Below are 20,824 nucleotides of genomic sequence, written 5' to 3' on the forward strand. Positions count from 1 at the left end.
CCGCCTCCTAAAACCATCCCTTTCAAATAAGAAAGTTTCAACTCACTGACTACTGGCCCCTTTCTCCAGTCACTAGCACTGAATACTGTCATTTTTGGGGGCATTTCAAAACACCACAACTCTCAGAATTACCGCATTGTAATTAAAATTAATTATTTTTTTACAGTAAAGTTAAATTTAAGCTCAATCTAATACAAAATTTTTTAATTGTCCAAATCTAATACTTTAATTTTTATGATTTTAAAAAAATTGTCATGAATTTGATTTTTAAATAAATTTCCAGAATGAATTTCACAACAATAAAAATAAATATTCAAAGTGTTGTATTGATTTGTATGCATGTGTGAGTGTTAGGTGAAAATATAAAAGCGTTAATTCAGACCCAAACAACGAATTACATGAGACAGATGAAGGAACACGGAGTTGTGATTTCGTTGCGCGAACAACAACACCAGTACTAGAGATCTAGTGCTAGATCTGGCATTAAACTACGACTCGGGCCGTGTTCGAGTACATATCCAGGATCCTAGCTATCAGACACATCATATTCTGAGTCACTAGAACTAGCAAAACGAACAGAAGTATTGAAAACAGCGAAATTATACAATTCTTGTTCATGCGTCTTCTCTGACCATTACTTTGCGACGCGACTGTCAAATTACTATAAGCTGTATAGAAAAGAACATAGCGTGAGTTCGGTAAGTTAAACCCCAGTTGAGGTTACTGTCCTTCGCCTTCAATAACTTAAAAAGTTACCACGCTACTTCCGCCAAACTCGGCACGAAACGAAACAAGTGGCAAAACTAGCACTGGAGTCCGTTCCCATGCATGTGCCGGGAGAACAAGACACAGAACAAAATCGCAAAGTCCACCCCATCGGGGGTGCGGTCGCAACCGATCGATGCCGGCGAGATTCCGGCAATCTGGCATCCACGTGCGCCGGACACACTAAACATTTTCAGTAGGTAGGAAATTCTGAATTTTGCCCGGGTGGCGGCCGAAACCTTCTCTTATCAATTTTAGACCACCAAGGGATCTTTCAGGTGAGCAACTTGAACATGGGACCTCCGAGATGTTTCGCCCTTGTCTGAGAAGGCTAGGTGTAGATCTTTCCTAGCACAAGATCAGGGTGTGGCTAAAAGACAGCAGTAAGAAGGAGCCAAGGAGTAGCAGTGGTGTCAGTGGCCTAGTGATTAGGCTTCCGCACTCGTAACCGTGAGGTTGCGGGGTCGGGGCTTCGAGCCGCGGGCCCGACGTTGTCCTTGGGAAAGGCACTTTACACGAATTTTCCGCACTTCTCCACGGTGGAAATGGGTACCCGGCCATAGACGGCGAAAGATGTTGTCGGTATGTTAGTGGCTTAGCGCCTATAAAAGGCTGCTAGCACTGTATGCTTCCCGCGAAGTTGAGTTTGTTTCAGAATGCTCTCAGGTCTGCTAGGGTAATAGTATAGATTGTGAAGCGCACAGAGCTTGCTGTTAAGCTGGGATCTGCGCTATACAAATTCTATCTATTATTAAGACTGCAGAAAGAGACCAGAGCCCAGAGGAGGGGGCAAAGAAGGGAAGAGGGTGAGGGCAGAAAGTGGAGCCGAAAGCAGACAACAGAACATTGCTAGAGAGCCGGAAAGGAGGTGAACGGAGACAATTTTAGAGAAGAACATTTTTCCCATCGCTAAAGGGATTCAAACCAGGGACCTTTGAATGAGAGGCGAACACCTTAACCTCTAGGCCACGAGAGCCCCCGGTCAATATGCCACGAAAAGGGAGGCTATGTTCTGTGTGCACCCCTGAAAATATGGCCTGTGTTGAAGACAATGTAAGGGAGGAAGCATGCATGCATTATTTAGGAATAAAATTTTTAATAGTATCACAACTTCTGCGTCACCATGCATTACATCTGAGAAATTTCACACTGACCATAATAAATATAAAAAACTACTGAAAAAGCAGAATATTAGAAACAGAGAGAAAAAAAGGGAGATTGGCAAGACTAAAAACATGAATTTGTAATGTAAACACATACCCTAAAACAAGTTTTCTTACCATGTCTCTCTGTTTTTTTCCTTGGCTTCCCTCTCATATTTTTCCAGTGTTCTTTTGTCTACCATTCCTGTTAAATACCTGAGGAGAGATAAACAAGTGCTTACAGAACGTGCCAAATAACTAGATTAACAAGGACTAAAATAAATTATCCGAAGACACATGGAAAGCATCTCATTTACTGAGACATCGAGGTCAAATTCATAAGGTTATCTCTGCCAAGAATAGTACATGAACTCAACAACCAGTTATTAAATCTAGTTTTCTTGGCCTCGATGTAGCGCAACTTACCCTACTTAAGGATTCCAATTCCATCCACGACAAAGCAAAATAACAAAAACATCCATTCATTAACTAAAACTAACTACTAGCCACCCCCAATTCCTTTGACATTGTTATTTTAATAACAAGTATTACATATGCAATTTAAATAACAAAATTCCCTTTCACTTAATATAGCGGCTCCAATGCAGACTAGATCCTTATGAAGTATACTGTTGGGATACCACTCTATATTATTAATATAAAGCATTCTGAAAATTAACACACCGATGCTATTTTTATTATGGGCCTAATTAACCCTTAGAGCGCTGACTTCTTTCCCCTTATATTTTCCCTCTGTGCTGAATTTATTTTGGAAAAACGCCAGATTTGCACATACGCTTTTTTTTTTGCTAATAACTTCTGTATTTGTCAAAATTTCAAATGAAGGTAAGAATAAAAGTTTTAGAAAATTGAAAGTTCTTTATGAATATGTGAAGCAAAAAGTATTTTGGGAAGTTATTGTAGTAGTGGTGTTGGAAATGACTGAATAAATAAAAACTGCCGGTTCATTAGATCTCTAGATCTAGACCAGAGTCTAGATGCTTCGTAAGCCTACGTTATATTTCACAAAGTGTTAGCTCTAGGATCAAAACCCCAGAAATCATCTTTCGATTCAAGGAAAATACGCAAAACATCTTCATCTGAATCTGATGCGACACTATTTTCATGTTTGTCGCCGGTCGTAAATTTTCCAACTTCACTGTCCACTGTCACTCGACTTCAACGTGAAACAAAAAACTCCTCGCGCCTCGATCGAACCCCGTGACAAGAAAAATGGCAGGCGAAATCAATTCTGCATAGCCTTCCAGCCAGCAGTATAAAAATTAGTACTTTGTTCTTTTTGTACATAGCGTTATACTATGCCAATGTCTATCGCGATCGTCCGCGATCAGCACTTTACGGAAGTTCGGGCCGTCGCGACCGGTCGAGATCAGCACTCTAAGGGTTAAAAGATAATGGACCAAAATAAGAGGCAACAACACTAAAACTTACAACAAATGCCCTCCAATCGTTGACTTGCCAGCATCTGCAGATTTCAAAGAATTATTAGAAAAAATGTCTCCCTCAGGGCAAGTAAACACACGTAATTAACAGCTAAATATTTTTTTATTTTATTAAAGAGATACAATCTGTTATTTCAGATGTACAATCTCTGAAGATACTAGGAAGACGACTGAAAGTCATAGTGATCACTTTAAACCAAAGATAGTGTGTAATGTGCACACACAAAAAAAATCCATAAAACATAGGGCTTTAAATAAAATAAATAGTTTGGGGTTTTTTCCCCAGCTCCAACCCTCTATAGGTAGAACCAAAAACAACATGGTTTTAACATTAATTGCTTTCATATAAAAATACACTCAAACAGTCACAAGTGAATGTAAAGCAAACCAGCCCAGCCAGATGCCTGAGCAAAGATTCTACACCGATCCTTGTCAAAGAAGCTCAGGAAAGCCACCAGACTCCAAAAAAAAGTTTCCAGAGTAACAGGGCTGCCAACCCATCTCCAAGGTTTTCAGTAATGACCATGAAGAAAATAATTTCCCATAACAATTAGTAATAATAGTGCTCTCATTTTCAAATTACTATATTACAATGAACAAAAATGTCTTAATTACTGTAAAATAGGGCTTATCGAAAATTAAATAAATGTGAAGGCCAAAGTTTTGCTTTAAACTCACCTTCTGAATCACAAAATGGAAGATGACTGACGTAATGGATTTAGGGTTACATTTCAGGCTCTGGTGACAGTAATTTGTTTTTATCAAGGATTTCTTGCCAAATCTATTTCCATCCTCAACTCCAGAACAACCTATTTACAGTCCTTAAATTCACAACAAGTAACATACTTCAATCCACACAATACTTCTTTACATACCCAGTGAAGTGTGCTGACAAAATGAGTTACTTCTCGGATTTAAGCCTTATGGAAATAGATACATCATGCTTATAGGTGAAGCTTTTACATTTTATAAGTATGAAATAATAAAAGGCATATTATACTTAAAGAATGTGGCATCAATATAAATTCTACAAATTTGACCCTCATGTCAATTTTTCTTAAATATATCCATTTATGGGTTGCGAGAAGTAATTCATTTTGTCAGCACGCCTCAAATTTTATTGTGGGCAAGGCTAACTCGCGTGAAGTGGGCCAGCTGATCCCTTTTTCAGAGCTTCCAGCAGCTGATGTCATTTTTCGAGGATTTTCGGGTCCAGGGCAGAGCCCAGGCAGGGGTTGAAGGGGGACAGCGCCCCCTTTATGTTTGATAATTTTTTGATTCAGGGCATCCTAAGTATGCCATTTCTGGCTATTCATGTATAAATTTAACAAGAAAATATGTGAGAAAAAAAACACCTTGCATACATAATTTTCTGCTTGTCAAGTGTTAATCCATATAAATCCAAAAGCTATGCTTCCTCCCTTGTACAGATATTGTACATCCATAACAGTAGTATGACAGCTAGATTAGATCTATAAAACTTGACAGGTAATGTTTAACTTTTCTCTGCTTGTGTTGGTTTGCACCATAATAATAATGGGAAGAATCCTTATAATAATATAACAGCAAGATCTAGATCTAGATAACTTGACAGCTTATATTCAACTTAAATCCACAACAATACTTAGATCTACAAATAAACAAGTCTGGTAAAAAAAATCAAGCTCTCTCCAGAGTTGTTCTTTTCTTGGCAGGCCCAAAAACTATTGAACCACAATCGTCATTTATTCCTCTAGTTTACAGTGCTGGTGCTCTTCTTGTGCTTTAGAAAGTGAAAGTAAAAGACTCTGTCTACACTTTCAAATAAAATAGCATTTCCGGTATGGGTTGGCTATTGTTGACTATTAGTAATTACAGACTTTTATTTCGCATTTTGTAAAATAAATATTTTTACGGAAATTTTTCCATTTGCAGAATTCTGTTAATTTGCGGAAATCCACAAAATTACGGAAGACTGGAAGCACTGCTTTTTTAAGGGAGCAGGGGGGCTGATTTACAGATTGGCAGTTTTCCGACTATTGGCAGACGATTTATAGGTCTGCACTAAGACTTGTAAAATAAAAAAAGAGCCAAAAATCTGCTGACAGTAAAAATCGTAATAAATCGTCTTACAATCGGAATTTCGTAGTGAGGCTAAAAAATCGTAATGAATACTAAAAAATCGGCATGGTTGGCAGCCCTGGAGTAAGAAAATCAGACTTTTTTTTTTTTAAATGTGCCCTATGAACCAAATCTTTTTTTTTTTTTTTTTTTTTTATAGTAGAGGGTTTTACGGCGCTCGCAACTGCATAAGGTCGTATGAGCACCAAGGGGTGGGTGTCAACAGAGAAGTCTTTACAGGGAATCAGACTTACTCTGCTCACCTCTCTAGCTTCAACAGCACAAAGTCTGCTTCGACTGTCAAGGCACCCTGGAAATAGCGGGTCACAAGAGTGTGACAAACATACAAAAGAAGAGGAGGAAAATAACAATAGTAAGGATTAGGAAAGAAAAAGCAGTAGTTCCCTGTTGTACATCAGGTACAGTTATGAGCGTGACATGATGAATCAGCCCATTTACAATTCTACTGTGCTTGAACGAGAAATGTCCCCCCTTTGGGAATGGCCTAAAGACACTACAGTCAGTGGCACAGCCCCGGGCGTAGAACCAAATCTAAATAACAATCTCTTGAGCTCTGGCAGGAGTAGCAACAGGAGGAAGAAACAACACGGTACCAAAAGTATTATTTTACTCAGTTTAAAAACTGAACTTACGTAGAAAGGATGAGCATTACTTCAGTGAAAACATCTATAAATTAAAAGCTCTAAGAATCCTATGTGTCATCTGAGACTGAAAAGCTTCATCGTGTGATAAGGCTGTCAATGATCAGTGACAACATTTATCTTGCACACAAAACTTCACTCAGAGGTAATATCACACCAAAGGTGGGTAAGCGCGTGCGAAAAAAAAAACCTCAATAGCTCCAAAATAAATCATGACTTAACTTTTGACAATAGGTTGCAAAAGGTTGCAAACTCTGGTCAGCAATACATAAAGATTTTCATACCAATACCATATCAAAACAACTATCAAAAAAGAAGACGAACTTATCAAAACTTTAACCACAAGCTCAGTGGCATCAAAGAGGTCCTCCAAAAGATTAACCTAACTGAAGCTACCAACCTAGCCCTTGACTGAAAATTGCATCTCTCCTCCACATCTAAAGATGCAAGAGGAAGAATAAAGAAAAGTTAAGTAGCCACAGTGTCAACCCACTTCCGTTCGAATATAAATCCAAGAAATTCTCAAAAATGAAGCAGCAAGTGTACTCACCAACGTGCCCAATGAAGACCACATTTAAATGTTCTTTTCTGACTTTTGGTTGACCTGGAACTTTTGGTTTCTTTACAGGCATCACAGCCTCAGGATCATCCTCGTCTTCTTCTTCGTCTTCAATATCCTCTTCTTCATCTTCCCCCTCATCCCAGTTGGCTGAAAAGTAAGAAGACTTTCGTTTTAAAAAAACCAATCTCCAGTTCAGTTATGATAACCTCTACAAAGGGAAGGATCTGGCCATCATCCAAGAGGGGGGGGGGGGGGGGGTGTTCCCAAGCCAAGGAGACAGGTAAAGTAGCAGCACTACTGAAAATTTATACCACCAAGAAACAAAATCTACACACCTATAAGTAAATGATCTTGAAGATCTTGTTTACAACATAACTAATTGTATGCCCTAAGGCATCTCAAAAGAAATTTCAGTTTGCAAAACTAATGAACTTAGAAGGCACTTAAGCCCATGCAAAGGTTCAAACAATTTCCAATTACCTTATACAAAAATACAGCAAGAAAATCTGTCTTTAACACAAAGCTCTACATAGGCGCTTTTCTTACACACCTTTTAATTGTTCTACCACAGCAATTCCATCCCATTCAGTATTTCCAGATCATCTTCAAAGCAAACCAGACATATAAAGTCCATTCAATGACCCAATCATTATCAAAATAAGTCCGAACAGGTAGCGGGTACCATCGCTTTCTCATATGCTGCGCTCCTCTTCAACAATCTGTGACTTCTGATGAAAGACAAACTAAAATAACTTTTAAGACAACAGTAATATCTTTACACATGAAACAAAGTCACTTATATGTAGACCCGATCATTTCAAATAGCATCCAACTTACTCCAATCTGTAATGAATAAGGTCTTTTAATACACCCAACTAATTGTTCACTCAGACCCAACTTTTTAAACTTACCTATATCCCCATTGCCTTCCTCGACAGGAGATACATCTGAAAAAGACATTTTCACAAAGGTCACAGACAGCTAATACAATTATAAAAATTGATACTTTCAAAATTAACCATTATACATGACCCACACAAATCACTTCAAGTACATTAATTATCACTTACTTAAACACTATTAGTCTTACTGATTTCGCATTAAAATGTGACACAATTAGGCACACAACATCTCTTTACATCAAACGTACCAAATTTACGTTGATTATACTTGCATCACTAAAACTAAAATGCACTTGCTCCCACAATCACCTTTCCACTTCCCTGCAAAGCTTCGTCTTAGTAAGAGTTTACCAGCACTGGCAACACAAATAGGTCATATATGTGACAAAGATTATAGGTGTAACAAGAAAGAAACAACAAAGAAGAAAAATGACGATCTGATAGATATTTGATAGGAAAAAAGGAGCAAACCTCATCACTTGCAAACCACCCACATGCAAAGCTTAACTCACTTCAGACGGTTCACACAACAGTTGCGTGACCCCTGCCGCGACGCTCGCGACGGCTCCCACAAGCCCTGCGTGACCAACTTTGGAAGTTTTTTTTTTCGCTCTACAAATCACGCACGGATCGCGAGGCCTGCCCCGTACCCTTGTTTGGCCAAGCCTGAGCTACTTAGACTTCGTTTCGTATCTCTGGGGCCAGTAGTTTTTAAGTTATTGAAGGTGAAGGACAGTGACCCCAACTGGGGTTGAACAGACCAGAACTCGCGCTTTGTTTTTTTCTATACAGCTGATAGTAATCCGACAGTCGCGCCGTAGTAACGGTCGAAGAAGTCGCATGAACAAGAATCACATAATTTCGCTGTTTTCTATACTTCTGTACGTTTTACTAGTTCTAGTGTCTCAGAATATGATGTGTCTAATAGTTAGGATCCTGGATATGTACCCGAACACGGCCAGAGTCGTAGTTCTAGGGCTAGATCTAGCACTAGATCTAGTACTGGTGTTTTTCGCGCAACGAAATCACAACGTCGTGCCGTACATCTGTCTCATGTAATTCAGTGTATGGGTCTGAATCAATGCACAGACCAGCTTTTATATTTTCACCAAACACTCGCACATGGATACAAATCAAACCAGAACACTTTGAACTTTTATTTTTGTTGTTGTAGTGAATTTCATTCTACCTGTCACGTCTCTGGAAATTTTTCGGAAAATCAAATTCATGCCAATTTTTAAAAAATCATACAAATTGAAGTATTAGACAAACAACTTTAGTTTTTTGTATTAGATTAAGCTTGACTGTTACTTTACTGTGTCAAAAAATATTACAATAGGGTAATTCTGAGAGTTGTTGTGATTTATTGAAATACCCCCAAAAACACCAGTCTTCAACGCTTGTGACTGGTGAAAGGGCCCAATCGCAAGTGAGTTAAAAGAAAAATTTTAAGAGGTAAATAATGCGTACAACAAACAAAAGAAAATAAAACCATGAGGTGTGGATAAAAAAGAAAATGTGTGTCAACTGATACTATCAGCTTTAATCTAAAGATGAGGCTGAGAATAATCAGCGACCATTTTCATTTTGCACACATTACTTCACACAGAGGTCATTTCATTCAAACCAGAGGTGGGTAAGAGTGTGCGAGAAAAACTTCAAGTACACAGAAATAATAGCTGGATCTGGCTCTCTCTAAATCTTGAACAATAATTACCTATCCCATCTGTTTCCATTGCTTCTTTTTCGAGTTCCTGAGGAGGCGTTTCTTCTGGATTTGGCTGTGGTGTGAAACCTGGTACATTAAAAACAAAACAAAAAAAGTAGAAGTTTCTATCTACACAGGCTGCAAAACAAAACAAATGACAAATTCTTCCTTCTGAAAAAAAAAGTCTCAATGAAGAGCAAATGTACTATCAAAATTTCCTTTCCACTTTATTTTTTAAACAAGGATTCGAGTTTAAGTACAACTTGTTAACAAGAAAAAAAATAAAACTAAAGCGAGATCAATAACAAATAAAATAAGCATTAAGGATTTCAATTCTCAAACTTAACCATGCTTCAAGACAATCACAACATCGGTAATACCATAAATACACTACACAACACAGCAAAGCTAAGTACTAAAACTATTTTAAATATATCAAAAAAGTTTCCACTCCGGAATTCAGAACTTAAGCAAAAAAACTTCCTAACCGATATGGTGTATACTATTGCTTTCAGTTCAAAGCACATCGATCACATATTAAAAAAATGCAGCAAAGCTAGGCATAGAAGGTACTACTATGTTTCCTCCATATCATGAAATCATTCTATTTTTAACCTAACTGCCTGATTTCACCACAAGCAGAAACATTTCCATTACACAATATTTAACCCTTATTTTTGGGTTGCTGTAAAGACACTTACCCAAACAAACAGCCACCCAGTATTGATAAAATCCAAAACCATTGTGATGTAATTTTGAGCCTTTCATAACAAGGACCATCTGCTTCCCTTTAGCACATCTAACTTAACTCAAACCAGAAGAATCATGTCTGCCATATCAGGCAAAGCTGCAATGCAACAGCCGGAACAGAAAAGTTCTTTATGATGACTACCATTGACAAATTATTAGTGACATCAATGCTTCATAGGCTTAACCTGATATAAAAACTAAAATCTATGCCGACTTTTGTTTCAAATTCTAATAAACTAAGTAAACTATGAAAACTTTTACCTTTTTCACGTTACATCCCCAGTAATTTTACAGGACTAGGGTTCCAAGTCCAACACAAAATCAACTTTTAACACCTCTATTCTGTTTGTTGACACAAATCGTCTACTAAAACAATCACAAATAAAACATTCATTTCTTTGGCTGGAACAAATTTTCACCAAAGGCAAACAAAGTGACAGACAGCCAAGTTTGGAGATAAAAACCCACTGGAAAGTGATGTAGCATGCATATGTACAATAGAAAAAAACAAACAACACAAGTCTGCATAACAACAAGGGGTGAAGAGAAAACCAGATTTCTTATCAAATTTCAGCACTAGGTTACACCTCCTTGTCAGGTTGAATATCCAGCATATCCTTAATTCTCAAGCCCATCTATCTTCCATGAAACCTCGTTAAAAATGTGTTAGCTCTTTAAAAGATCGTCATACTCTAATCAGAAATTATGGCTTTCAACACAAATAAAAATGGCACCTCGCCTGAAGAATATGAAAAGTAACTTAACTGTTAGGGGCACTTTGGGTAACAACCACACCAAGACACTGAAAAATCTGTGTTCACTTTTGACTTTAGTAATAATAAAAAATAGCTATTTAATTGTTTTCAGATTAATCAGTACTGAATATGGCACATCCTGGTGAGAATAGCCACTTCCTAAAAAATCTGATCGGACTCTCAAGTCCGAATATACATGATCTACAGGTAGCCTTCTCCCAAAACAGTACACAACACCTCCGAAGCCATCAGACAGTGTAGCAATGCCAAAGACAATTAGATTTTTTGCTTTAACCCTTTTTTATTTGGTACCTCTAAGAAAGAGTCTTCAATTCTAAGAGTTATACTTCTTGAATTTTAAGAATCGGTTCATAAATAAAAGTTATGGAGTTGTAAAGGTCGGCAAAATATGGATGACCCACATAAAGGAAACGGAGAGTTTACGTACACGGTAACCAGGCACATAGTCCCAGTATCTACAGTGGAAACCATATATAACAGGCCCGGTAATAACAGGGATCCGGTAATAACAGGGATTTTTAAAATCCCCGTTTTTTCCTACTCGTCTCTATTAAAAGTTATCAGCAATAACAGGGCCTCATCGGAGCCCAACCGCTTATAGCAGGGACAAAGGCTTGTTAACAATGAGTAAAAAGTGTGTGTGTGTGTGTGTGTGTGTGTGTGAGTGTGAGAGAGAGAGAGAGAGAGAGAGAGAGAGAGAGAGAGAGAGAGAGAGAGAGAGAGAGAGAGAGAGAGAGAGAGAGAGAGAGAGAGAGAGAGAGAGAGAGAGACACAGTGATGGAGCAAGCCCACGCAAGCCATGCCACAGCTAGCACACGCAACTTGTGAAGCGAGAGAGGGCTGCGGCGTGCTGCAGACCTTGATCTGGCCAGAAACCTAGCAACACGGACGCGTAATGTGTCACCAACGATGTCAATCGCAAGAGAAAATGCCTTTCAATTGACAAAAAAATACGAAATAATCCAGGCTGTTGACAAAAAGCAAGTTCCACTGGCAGAGATTTGTTGTCAGTTCGACATTCCACAAGGGTTGATTCACACCGTTATTAAGCATAGAGAGAAGATAGTGGCAGCATACTGCAATGGGAAGTTTGCTCTGGATGGAAAGAAGATGAGACTACCCGATGCTGATGCCGTGGACCAAGCTCTACTGATGTGGTTTAGGAGGCCAGGAGAAAGTTTGCACCAAAACCCCTGTTAGTGGGTACTTGTGGCAAGGGAAACGACCCATGAATAAGTACAGCTGGATTAGTCCAAAAATGCTTACTTTCCTTGCATTTCTGATTTAACAGGGATCGGATATAACAGGACATTTTCTCTACTCCCACCATCCCTGTTATATCAGGTTTCCACTGTACGTACACGGTAACCGGGCACCTAGTCTCAGTTTCAGTATCTACGTACACAGTAACCGGGCACCTAGTCTCACCTAGTTTCAGTATCTACGTACACGGTAACCGGGCACCTAGTCTCACTTAGTTTCAGTATCTACATAGACGGTAACCGGGAACATAGTCTCAGTATCTACACAGGGTAACCGAAATGAAAATAAATCCATATGTCCTGTGCTGTCACTCGCTGGAAAAAAAGAAGAAAGTCATACAAGTATCTTGTCGGGCTCGCCATCGTGACCAGTCAGTGAACCTGTGCGCGTGCATAACATTGTGAGTACCGGTTGGGGTCACCAAAGTTCAATCAAAGTCTATGAGCTGCTAACTATAGGGGGATTATTGAATTTTTTAAAGGTACACAGCCATGTTTAATCGCATGGCATGTATCTAGACCTAGGCCATAGATTCTAGTCTAGATCTAGATCTAGAATAACCGAAGTCTACTCTGAGCCTAGAGAGGGCGCTGAAACTTTCAGAAATAACAAAAGATTTCCCCTACCAGGTCTGAATACTTCGTGACTGTTCCCGGTTACCGGGTCTGTATACACTCCCTTTCTGCTGAGAGGTTGCCAAGTTTCATTCACATTGGTCCAAAAATAGCACAGAATGAGTTCGAGAAAGTTAGTCACTTGCGTTCCGACCCGGTCCCAAAATTTCGCCGCGCTTGGAAGCCTGCTAGGCTAGACAGTGCCTGCTGTAGTCTACTCTCGAACGAATCTTTATCCTTAAATTTTATATAAATTTCTGTCGGTCAGTACTGTCGTTGTAAGTGTATCAAAATATGGCATGGTCAGCTTGTGGTAGAATCTCGGACCGGTAGATCTATTCATTAAAATTTTGTCAAGGGGGAGACCTCCCTGAACCCCCCCCCCCCCACATTATCGCGCAATAATGTACGAGTGGTCCGGTATTCTTCAATCTTCCCCAGCTTGTCAGTCCGGTGGCTACAATATTGTATTCTAAAAAAAAAGTGTACTGTAACATATTGCGGGTCTTTCACAAGCAAAAAATCTGACAAACAGGATTCTTTCAGGCTTTCAGGGTAGATCTAATGAATCTAATCTAGATCTAGATCTAGATTAGATCTAGAATCTCTTTGACTGATCTTATTTCTAGATCTAGATCTAGATCTTTCTAGATCTACAAAATCAGCAACAAAAAAGGAAATCCCAAATTTCACATGGCAAAGATTTCAAAAGGAAGACTTAGAGAAATTAGATAGCAAAAATGTCTGCCTCTCGCCATTGCCATTGTGACTTGTCAATAATTACTGATGCGCATTGTACGCTCTAGAGGGTTGGTACATTGGGTTTAAACATCTAGGCTGGATCGGGATAGCATAATATTCAACATAAACGAGGCTTCACCCTGTGACTGGACTTCGCCATCTGTTGAGGAGGTTGTATGCTGAGGAGTTGTATGGTCAAATGTTGGGACGAATGGTTGGGCGAAAACGTTTTGACCTGGTGTGAAAACAGGGGCGTTGACATTCAGACTTGAAAGTCCCGACGACAAATCTGAGGTTGGGTCGCTGGAACCATTTGGATTGTCGTCCCATGAATCTGGCACATTGTCTTGTCCATTCTGGGACGCCATATTTAGAAATATCACAATGAAAATCTGTCTTCACACAGTCACTTTCCTATTTCCTCCACACCGCGTGTAATTCACGATGTGACGTCACAAGTTCACATGCGCAACTGAAATATCGACAGTCGAAAATGTTACGAGAACATTGTATCCACTTTGTTTTCCAATACAATGAAAGATCAAATTAATGAATTGTAGAAATTAACGTAAATGTGGGTCAAAAGTATTAAAATAATCAGATACATGAAAAAGTATCTACTTGCTGCCACCCTTAAAGGCCCGTTACATAAATATTTCGCTTTTTTCATGATTTCAGAAACCTATAACTTTTGCTTCAGCAACTTGAAAAAAAAAACGAATGAATCCATCAAGCCCTTTATTGACAAAAAATAATTGCATTATCAAATACTTTTTATTTTCGTGCAGTTTCTAAAGTAAGCCAAAACAAAATGGGTCTACACATAAAATGTTTCTTGGTAAAAGGTCGATACTGATAAACAACGTAAGAAATTTTTATGTAAAAAAAAAAGAGAGAGAGACATTGTGGCAATAAACGAATAGAAACTCCTGGTAGGGCCTAGTGCCATGCCGATTTAAATACTCTCTGCGAGTACTCAGGATAAAAATATGACCACATTGTGGGGAATTTATCGGAGATCGCGGGTGGATGCAATTCAGTAGGCCTACTCCACTTTGGAAAATAAAAAGTACATGCGTCGTATTTGGGGCTCAAGCAAGGAGTTTAGAACTTTTAATCTCCTTGGGCTCAAGTCAAAGTTGACTTTCCCAATTACATACTTTTCTTATCTGTGGGGTATGATATAGGCCTACTATGGTGCACAATCCAACATCTTGATAATTGCTGTTTTTACGTGATTCCAACAGATTACAATTAAACTTTTTTGTTTGTCCTTTTGCACCGTGTAACACGCTTTGTAATAAAAATTTTAAAAACAACAACAATAACAAAAAGCCTTCGCGATAAGCGTAGACCTGTACGTTTTGTAGGGCTATGCTTTAATTTATTTGTTTGTGAGCGCTTGTGTACGTACACTCAGTGCTCCATTCCTACAATTGTTTTTTTAAGTTTTATTTTTTGCGTTCTCTCTCTCTCTCTCTCTCTCTCTCTCTCTCTCTCTCTCTCTCTCTCTCCCTCTCTCTCACTCTGCTCTCACTCTGCTCTGTGTGTGTGTGTGTGTGTGCTTTTCTCCGTTTGTCTGTTCCTCGGACTTAGACCACGAGGAAATTGGTCTTTTAGATGTAACCTAGGCGATCATAAATCAGGCAGCGCAGACCAAGAACTACACACCTTGCTTGTGGGCTGACACACCAGCCGCTCAGGCTTCGGCCCACAGCAAGCAGTGACCTTCGTAAAGATAATAATGATTACAACGGCCACGGCTAGGCGGTCTCTTTCTCCCCCCCCCCTCTCTCTCTCTCTCTCTCTCTCTCTCTCTCTCTCTCTCTCTCTCTCTCTCTCTCTCCCTCTCAATCTCTCCCTCCTCTCTCTCCCTCTCAATATCTCCCTCCTCTCTCTCTCCCTCTCTCCCTCTCAATCTCTCCCCCCCCCTCTCTCTCTCTCTCTCCCCTCTCTCTCTCTTTCTCTCTCTCTCTCTCTCTCTCTCTCTCTCTCTCTCTCTCTCTCTCTCTCTCTCTCTCTCTCTCAATGGTTTAGCTTCCCTGTGTTTGTGTTCAAACTAACGGACATGTAAAAAATTATTGTAGACAGACAAAAGCGATGGAAAGACAGAAAGTTGACTTGAGTTGAGTTAGAGTTTTACGGAAATGGAGGGCACACACTGATATGTTTTGACACCTTTTCATAGGATAAAATGTTTGGTAAGCTAGCAGTCCATGCCCGACATTCTGTTTCATCCGAAGGAAATCCATACAAGGTCACTTTTTCTGCACCTTTCTGACTGTCATAGCCAGTTTTGCATCCACCAACTGAGCATTTTCTTCCCATTGTCGTTCTTATTCCTTCAGTTTATTTTGAAGGTGTCAGTCACAGTCCAACAGAGTCATAACCACACATGATGAAAGCAAGAAATAGGCCTAGAAGAGAAACATGTAAGCACTGTGAAAGAACAGCAGATATTAATATACAAAGCAGGCCGGGAAAAACACAAAGGAGCTCCCCCATAATTATGATCCGTATACTTTTCCCTACCTAACAAGGGTGGGCCCCTAGACGCTCAGAGTCTAGATAGATTTATATCTACATGGTCCTTTTAGTCTTTTGTTTGTGTTACAATCTAATCTAAATCTAAAAGCAGATCTAGGGATAGGATGGAGAGTTCGTTTTTAGTGGTTGTTTGCATAGAGAGGCTCTAAGTCAGTGAAGAGTGTGCGGATCAGGATGGGGGGGCCTCCACTGTGTAGACATGGATTTTAGAATGGATTTAGACAGATATGAATTAAACTTGCACGGTCAAAACTTCATTGTAGGTTTAATCTAAACACGTACACTGATGGAAGAGATATTTGATATTCACACAATCCAGATGATTTGAAAAAAAAACTGCATTAGGCCTCAACTAAAAGAATCCAGGCATTCACTGAGTACGATGGCGATGAAGAATCTGAAAATGAACAGTAGGCCTATAACAGTGCAGCCAAACAGCACTTCAAATTTGCGATCTCAAAATTGTTGGTCAATCTTAATTAATTAATTAATTAGTCACCACTTCTGTTCCTCAACACACACAATGATGTAGAAAATATTCACATAATCCAGATGACTTGAAAAGCAAACTGCATTAGGCAGAAATAATCCAGTGTCAAAGCATGAGAAAACAACAATTCAAACTGACCGCCGCACCCTGCGTAGGCTTATCACTACTAATGATCTACACGGTTGTGGGCTTACTACACGGGTGTGTCAGCCCACAAGGAATCTAGGTCAGTAGCGCGCAGGTGGCCTGATTTTATGATCGCCTAGGATGTAACCCAATAGAATGATCAAACAAAAATGAGAATAGACATGATCTGCTTTCCTCTTGAAAAAAAAGATGGTAATCTGAAGATATAATCTCAAATTGTATGGATTGAATTATCTAATTTAACGTATTCACACAAGGTATCTGATCCTATACAATCAGCGGATTCCAAGAGTGTTCTTTTAGAAATTTTGATTTATAACAATATTACTGCATTTATTATTTTAATATTATTTCATTATTTTACTCAAATCAATTCTATTGTTAGTATTATTGTTCTTGATATTGATGTTAAGACTGCGTTTCTTCTTCTTCTTCTTCTTCTTCTTCTTCTTCTTCTTCTTCTTCTTCTTCTTTTTCTTCTTCTTCTTCTTTTTCTTCTTCTTCTTCTTCTTCTCATTATCAATATTTGTATTGTGATAATCATTAGCATTATTTATTTAGCTTTATTTATTTATTTATTTATTATTTAATTTATGTTTGTTTGTTTTTTCCTTAATTATCATTAATACTGCCCTTAATCCACAATCGTGTTATCGATAAAAATGGACGGTAACATAAATGATGACACTTATAAGGGGAGGGGGGGGTTGATGAGAAATGGTATGGGGGGTGCAATTACAGCGAATTATAGGCGATTTCCAGGTTGATAACCATAGATATGGGGTACATAGAAGCGGAACCTATAAATTGGCAAAAAAAAGATTATTAATCCGCAGACGGGAAAAAGAGGCTAAATCAGCACCTGGACATGGATGTCTGGTGCCTCTATAAATAAATCCTTGATGGTCATGGTCAAGGTCTGTCCCTCACTCTGTATCTATTTTTTCAGAGAAAATCTTGTCCTGCAAATCGCTAAGTATTCTTAAGTAAAAACTTTCGCTCTGTTTTATTTTTAGTAACCGTGAATTAACGGTAGAGTAATGCTAATTCCATACATTTTTGTTAACAGATAAATTAATGACGTAGTCAGTAGCCATTGATGGCTCTGAATGCTATATATTCCATTTTTATCTACTGTTATATAATATGCACGCCGTTAAACTCGATTTTGGCCTGAGTTTGCGAAGTTGGAAATTTAGTTCTCCCACCCATCTACCATCCTAAAATCGACCCCCCCCCTCCTTTTCCAACACTATTATTATTATTATTATTATTATCATTATTATTATTATCATTATTATCGTACCATCCTTTGCCTTCCATTCTATATCACCACGTGTATATTGAATTGTTTTTGTTTGTAAGGGTACCGTACGTGCGGTTTAAATTCTTAGCTCTCGAGACCTAAAGGAGCCCATTTTTGTTGTTTATAATGTAATGGATATCTGTTGCGAGGGACAACTTTTGTGTGTGATTTGGGGGGGGGGGGGGTTCTTTTGCTGAAGAAAAGATTAATTGGAACACCGCATCGTCCTCACGCCCCCCCCCCCCCCCCCTTCCCAGGTGGAAATCCCCGCCGAATGGAGGGGGAATCCAAGGCGGTAACTGCAAGGCGCATTTATACCAAAAGCAGTGACGTTACCCCATTGAGGTGCGTGGGCGGATTGCTTCATTTTGTGGAGTCATTAAGATCACAGAATTTTGCGGTGGAAAAGTTTTTATTGACAAGTGATTTGCAGCAGAAAGTGACCAAGCGGGGCGCTGCCGACGGTCAGGCAATGGACGTTTAGATCTCAAAGAATTTTACGATGGAAACGATTAGGATACGATAGACAAGTAAGATCGCGACAGCAGGGACCAGACGTTGAAAGCCAGACGCTAAGCCAGCGCATTTAGAAAGTTGAAAGCAGCTGACAAGACGAGAATATTTTCTAGAAATCGTTGTGGGGGAGGGGGGTGTGGAAGACTGTCAATTTTTAATTAGATTTATAAACCAGTGGTTCGGCAGTCGACTGTCAACGAACCGAGAAACATCGAAGTAAACCTTGGACTAAACCGGCATTTAAAAGAAATGTCTGCGATCGCATTGGAGGATCGGTTCAGCCGATTCGGTTTCTGAGGGCTTCAGAGCGCACTAGCTCCGACCAACTGGCAGAACCGATCTCTTGACACGGTTTTGTCGGCTTTGTCGGTTTTGCCCCGAACCGAACCGATGATGCCAAAGGGCACTCATATATATATAGACAGAGACACAGAGAGAGAGGGAAAGAGAGGGAATCTAACAGAGAGAGAGAGAGAGGGGGTGGGAGAGGGAGAGAGAGAAAGAGAGAGAGACAGAAACAGAGAGAGAGAGAGGGGGGAGAGACCAGAGACAGTGTCTAAGAGAGAGAGAGAGAGAACAAAATAATGACGTGTTCGTTAAAACACTTTTTTGAGCGAGCCGTGCGGAGCACGTGCGTGCGTGTGTATTTGCGTGTTGTTGTTGTTGGGTTGTTGTTGTTTTTTTTTTGGGGGGGGGGGGGGGGCAGCGAGTGATCTTTTTCCTTTCCGGTAATAGCTTTGTTTTAACACCCCCAAAACTTTGTTTTAACACCCTCAAAACAAATTAAAACAAATAAACAAAAGAAGAACAAAGGAAACCCATCAAAAACCCAAATTTTGATCCCTGAATCCAACTATTAGTTATTAGTCTAAACTAAAAAACGCTCACCTAAAGCCGGAACTGTTAACGTACTGTAGGCTAATTAAAAGCTTCTAAACGTCAGGGTTGGCCAGTGTTGTTTAAGTAGTTGCAGAAGTAGGCGTGAACTAAAAAAAAAAATTAATTTTTGGTAAGTGTTTTACGGCGCTCGCAAAAGCATAAAATGGGCGCGTGGGACACACCACATTTTCAGTTAGTAGAAAATTTTGAATTTTTTTCCAGAAACCTACTCTTATCGATTTAGACCACTAGGGATCTTTAACGTGCGCAAACTTGCACACGGGACCTCCGAGATTTTTTGCCCTTGTCTGAGAAGGCTAGGTTATGATCTTACCTACTACATTTTGTATAAGATCAGGGGTGTGGCTGAAAGACAGCAGTAAGAATTTAAGGAGTGAAGGAGAAGTCAGTAGAAAGGCTACACAAGAGTCAGGGTCCCAGAAGAGGGGTCACAGGGGGTGTGGGGCAGAAGTGGAGACGAAAGCAGACGACAGAACATTGCCTAAGAGCAGGAAAGGAGGTGAAAGGAGACACTTTTTAGAGAAGAAAATGTGTCCGTCGCTACCTGGATTCGAACCTGGGACCTTTGAATGAGAGGCGAACACCAACCTCAAGCTAGGTCACGAGAGCCCCCTAGGCGTGAATTCATTTGCAGTAAATTTCCAATAGTCTTCACCAACAAATTATTCGTACTCGCGAGCACCAATTAATTTTTTCAAACCCCAAAATTGTCTAGTTAAACTAATGAAAGATTGAAACTGAGCAACCAGATTGCAGGACAGGCTAATGTGCTTTTAATAGTCTTGTGGAGTATTAATTGTATCCACAGAATTCTGCACTAAGTTTAGAATTCTGTGATTGTATCAGAACTGTAGACTGTGGGCCTAGGCCATAGATGTACACTATAGGCACTATAGTTTAAATTAAAAGGAAGGTAACTCTATGGCCTAGGCTAAACTGGTGGAGGTCTCCAAAGTAGGCTGCTTTCATCATGTATTTGCCCTGGCAGAGAGGACCGAAGCAGCCCGCTTCCAAAGAGTTGTGAATTGTATATAGTGTGGAATGGCTTCTAAAATTCATGTTCACAATATTTACCGGTACAACAAAATTAAATGCAAGTTTGTTTTGTGGCGTACTGCGTAAGCCTACCATAAAATCAAAGAAAGTCATGTTGTTGCCAGTTGTTGGTGTAGCCTAATTAGTTGGCCGTTTCCGACGTGAAATGGACAGTACAAAAATCTGGATAGTCTCAAGAATTGATGCCAAATTAGCTTATAATTACTTGACTTTAGTATGTTGTAATTAAGCCTGTAATAGCTGCAGTTAAATCCTTTTTAATTTTCAGTATACGAAAAAAAAACCTCAAAAAAATTTCAACAAAGCCCACTTCACTCGAACTACAAACAGAAAAAAAGGTCAAAGTCCAGTCGCCTTATCATCGCAACGGAAATCTGGTAGCTTGTCTGGCAGATCATTGTTCATTCGTTCAAA

The 20,824-nt window shown here is 39.4% G+C and overlaps 1 protein-coding gene across 2 annotated transcripts in view; it reads right to left on the reverse strand.

The window, feature by feature from the left end:
* LOC101857874 (eukaryotic peptide chain release factor GTP-binding subunit ERF3A) overlaps positions 1-13,925 on the reverse strand; it is a 38,253-nt gene extending 24,328 nt beyond the window's left edge. Inside the window, exons 1-6 of one of the 2 annotated variants that reach the window (XM_005098092.3) lie at positions 13,588-13,925; positions 9,314-9,391; positions 7,606-7,641; positions 6,683-6,841; positions 3,360-3,393; positions 2,046-2,123 (exon numbers count right to left, since the gene is read on the reverse strand). In XM_005098092.3, the coding sequence (XP_005098149.1) occupies positions 2,046-2,123; positions 3,360-3,393; positions 6,683-6,841; positions 7,606-7,641; positions 9,314-9,391; positions 13,588-13,816 (614 nt within the window). In that variant the 5' untranslated portion in view covers positions 13,817-13,925. The remainder of the gene's footprint in view (positions 1-2,045; positions 2,124-3,359; positions 3,394-6,682; positions 6,842-7,605; positions 7,642-9,313; positions 9,392-13,587) is intronic. The other variant, XM_005098093.3, reaches the window with a different exon arrangement.
* Between the last annotated feature and the right edge of the window lie 6,899 nt (positions 13,926-20,824).

Source organism: Aplysia californica, unplaced genomic scaffold (genome assembly GCF_000002075.1).
Source record: "Aplysia californica isolate F4 #8 unplaced genomic scaffold, AplCal3.0 scaffold00172, whole genome shotgun sequence".
NCBI lineage: Eukaryota > Metazoa > Mollusca > Gastropoda > Aplysiida > Aplysiidae > Aplysia > Aplysia californica.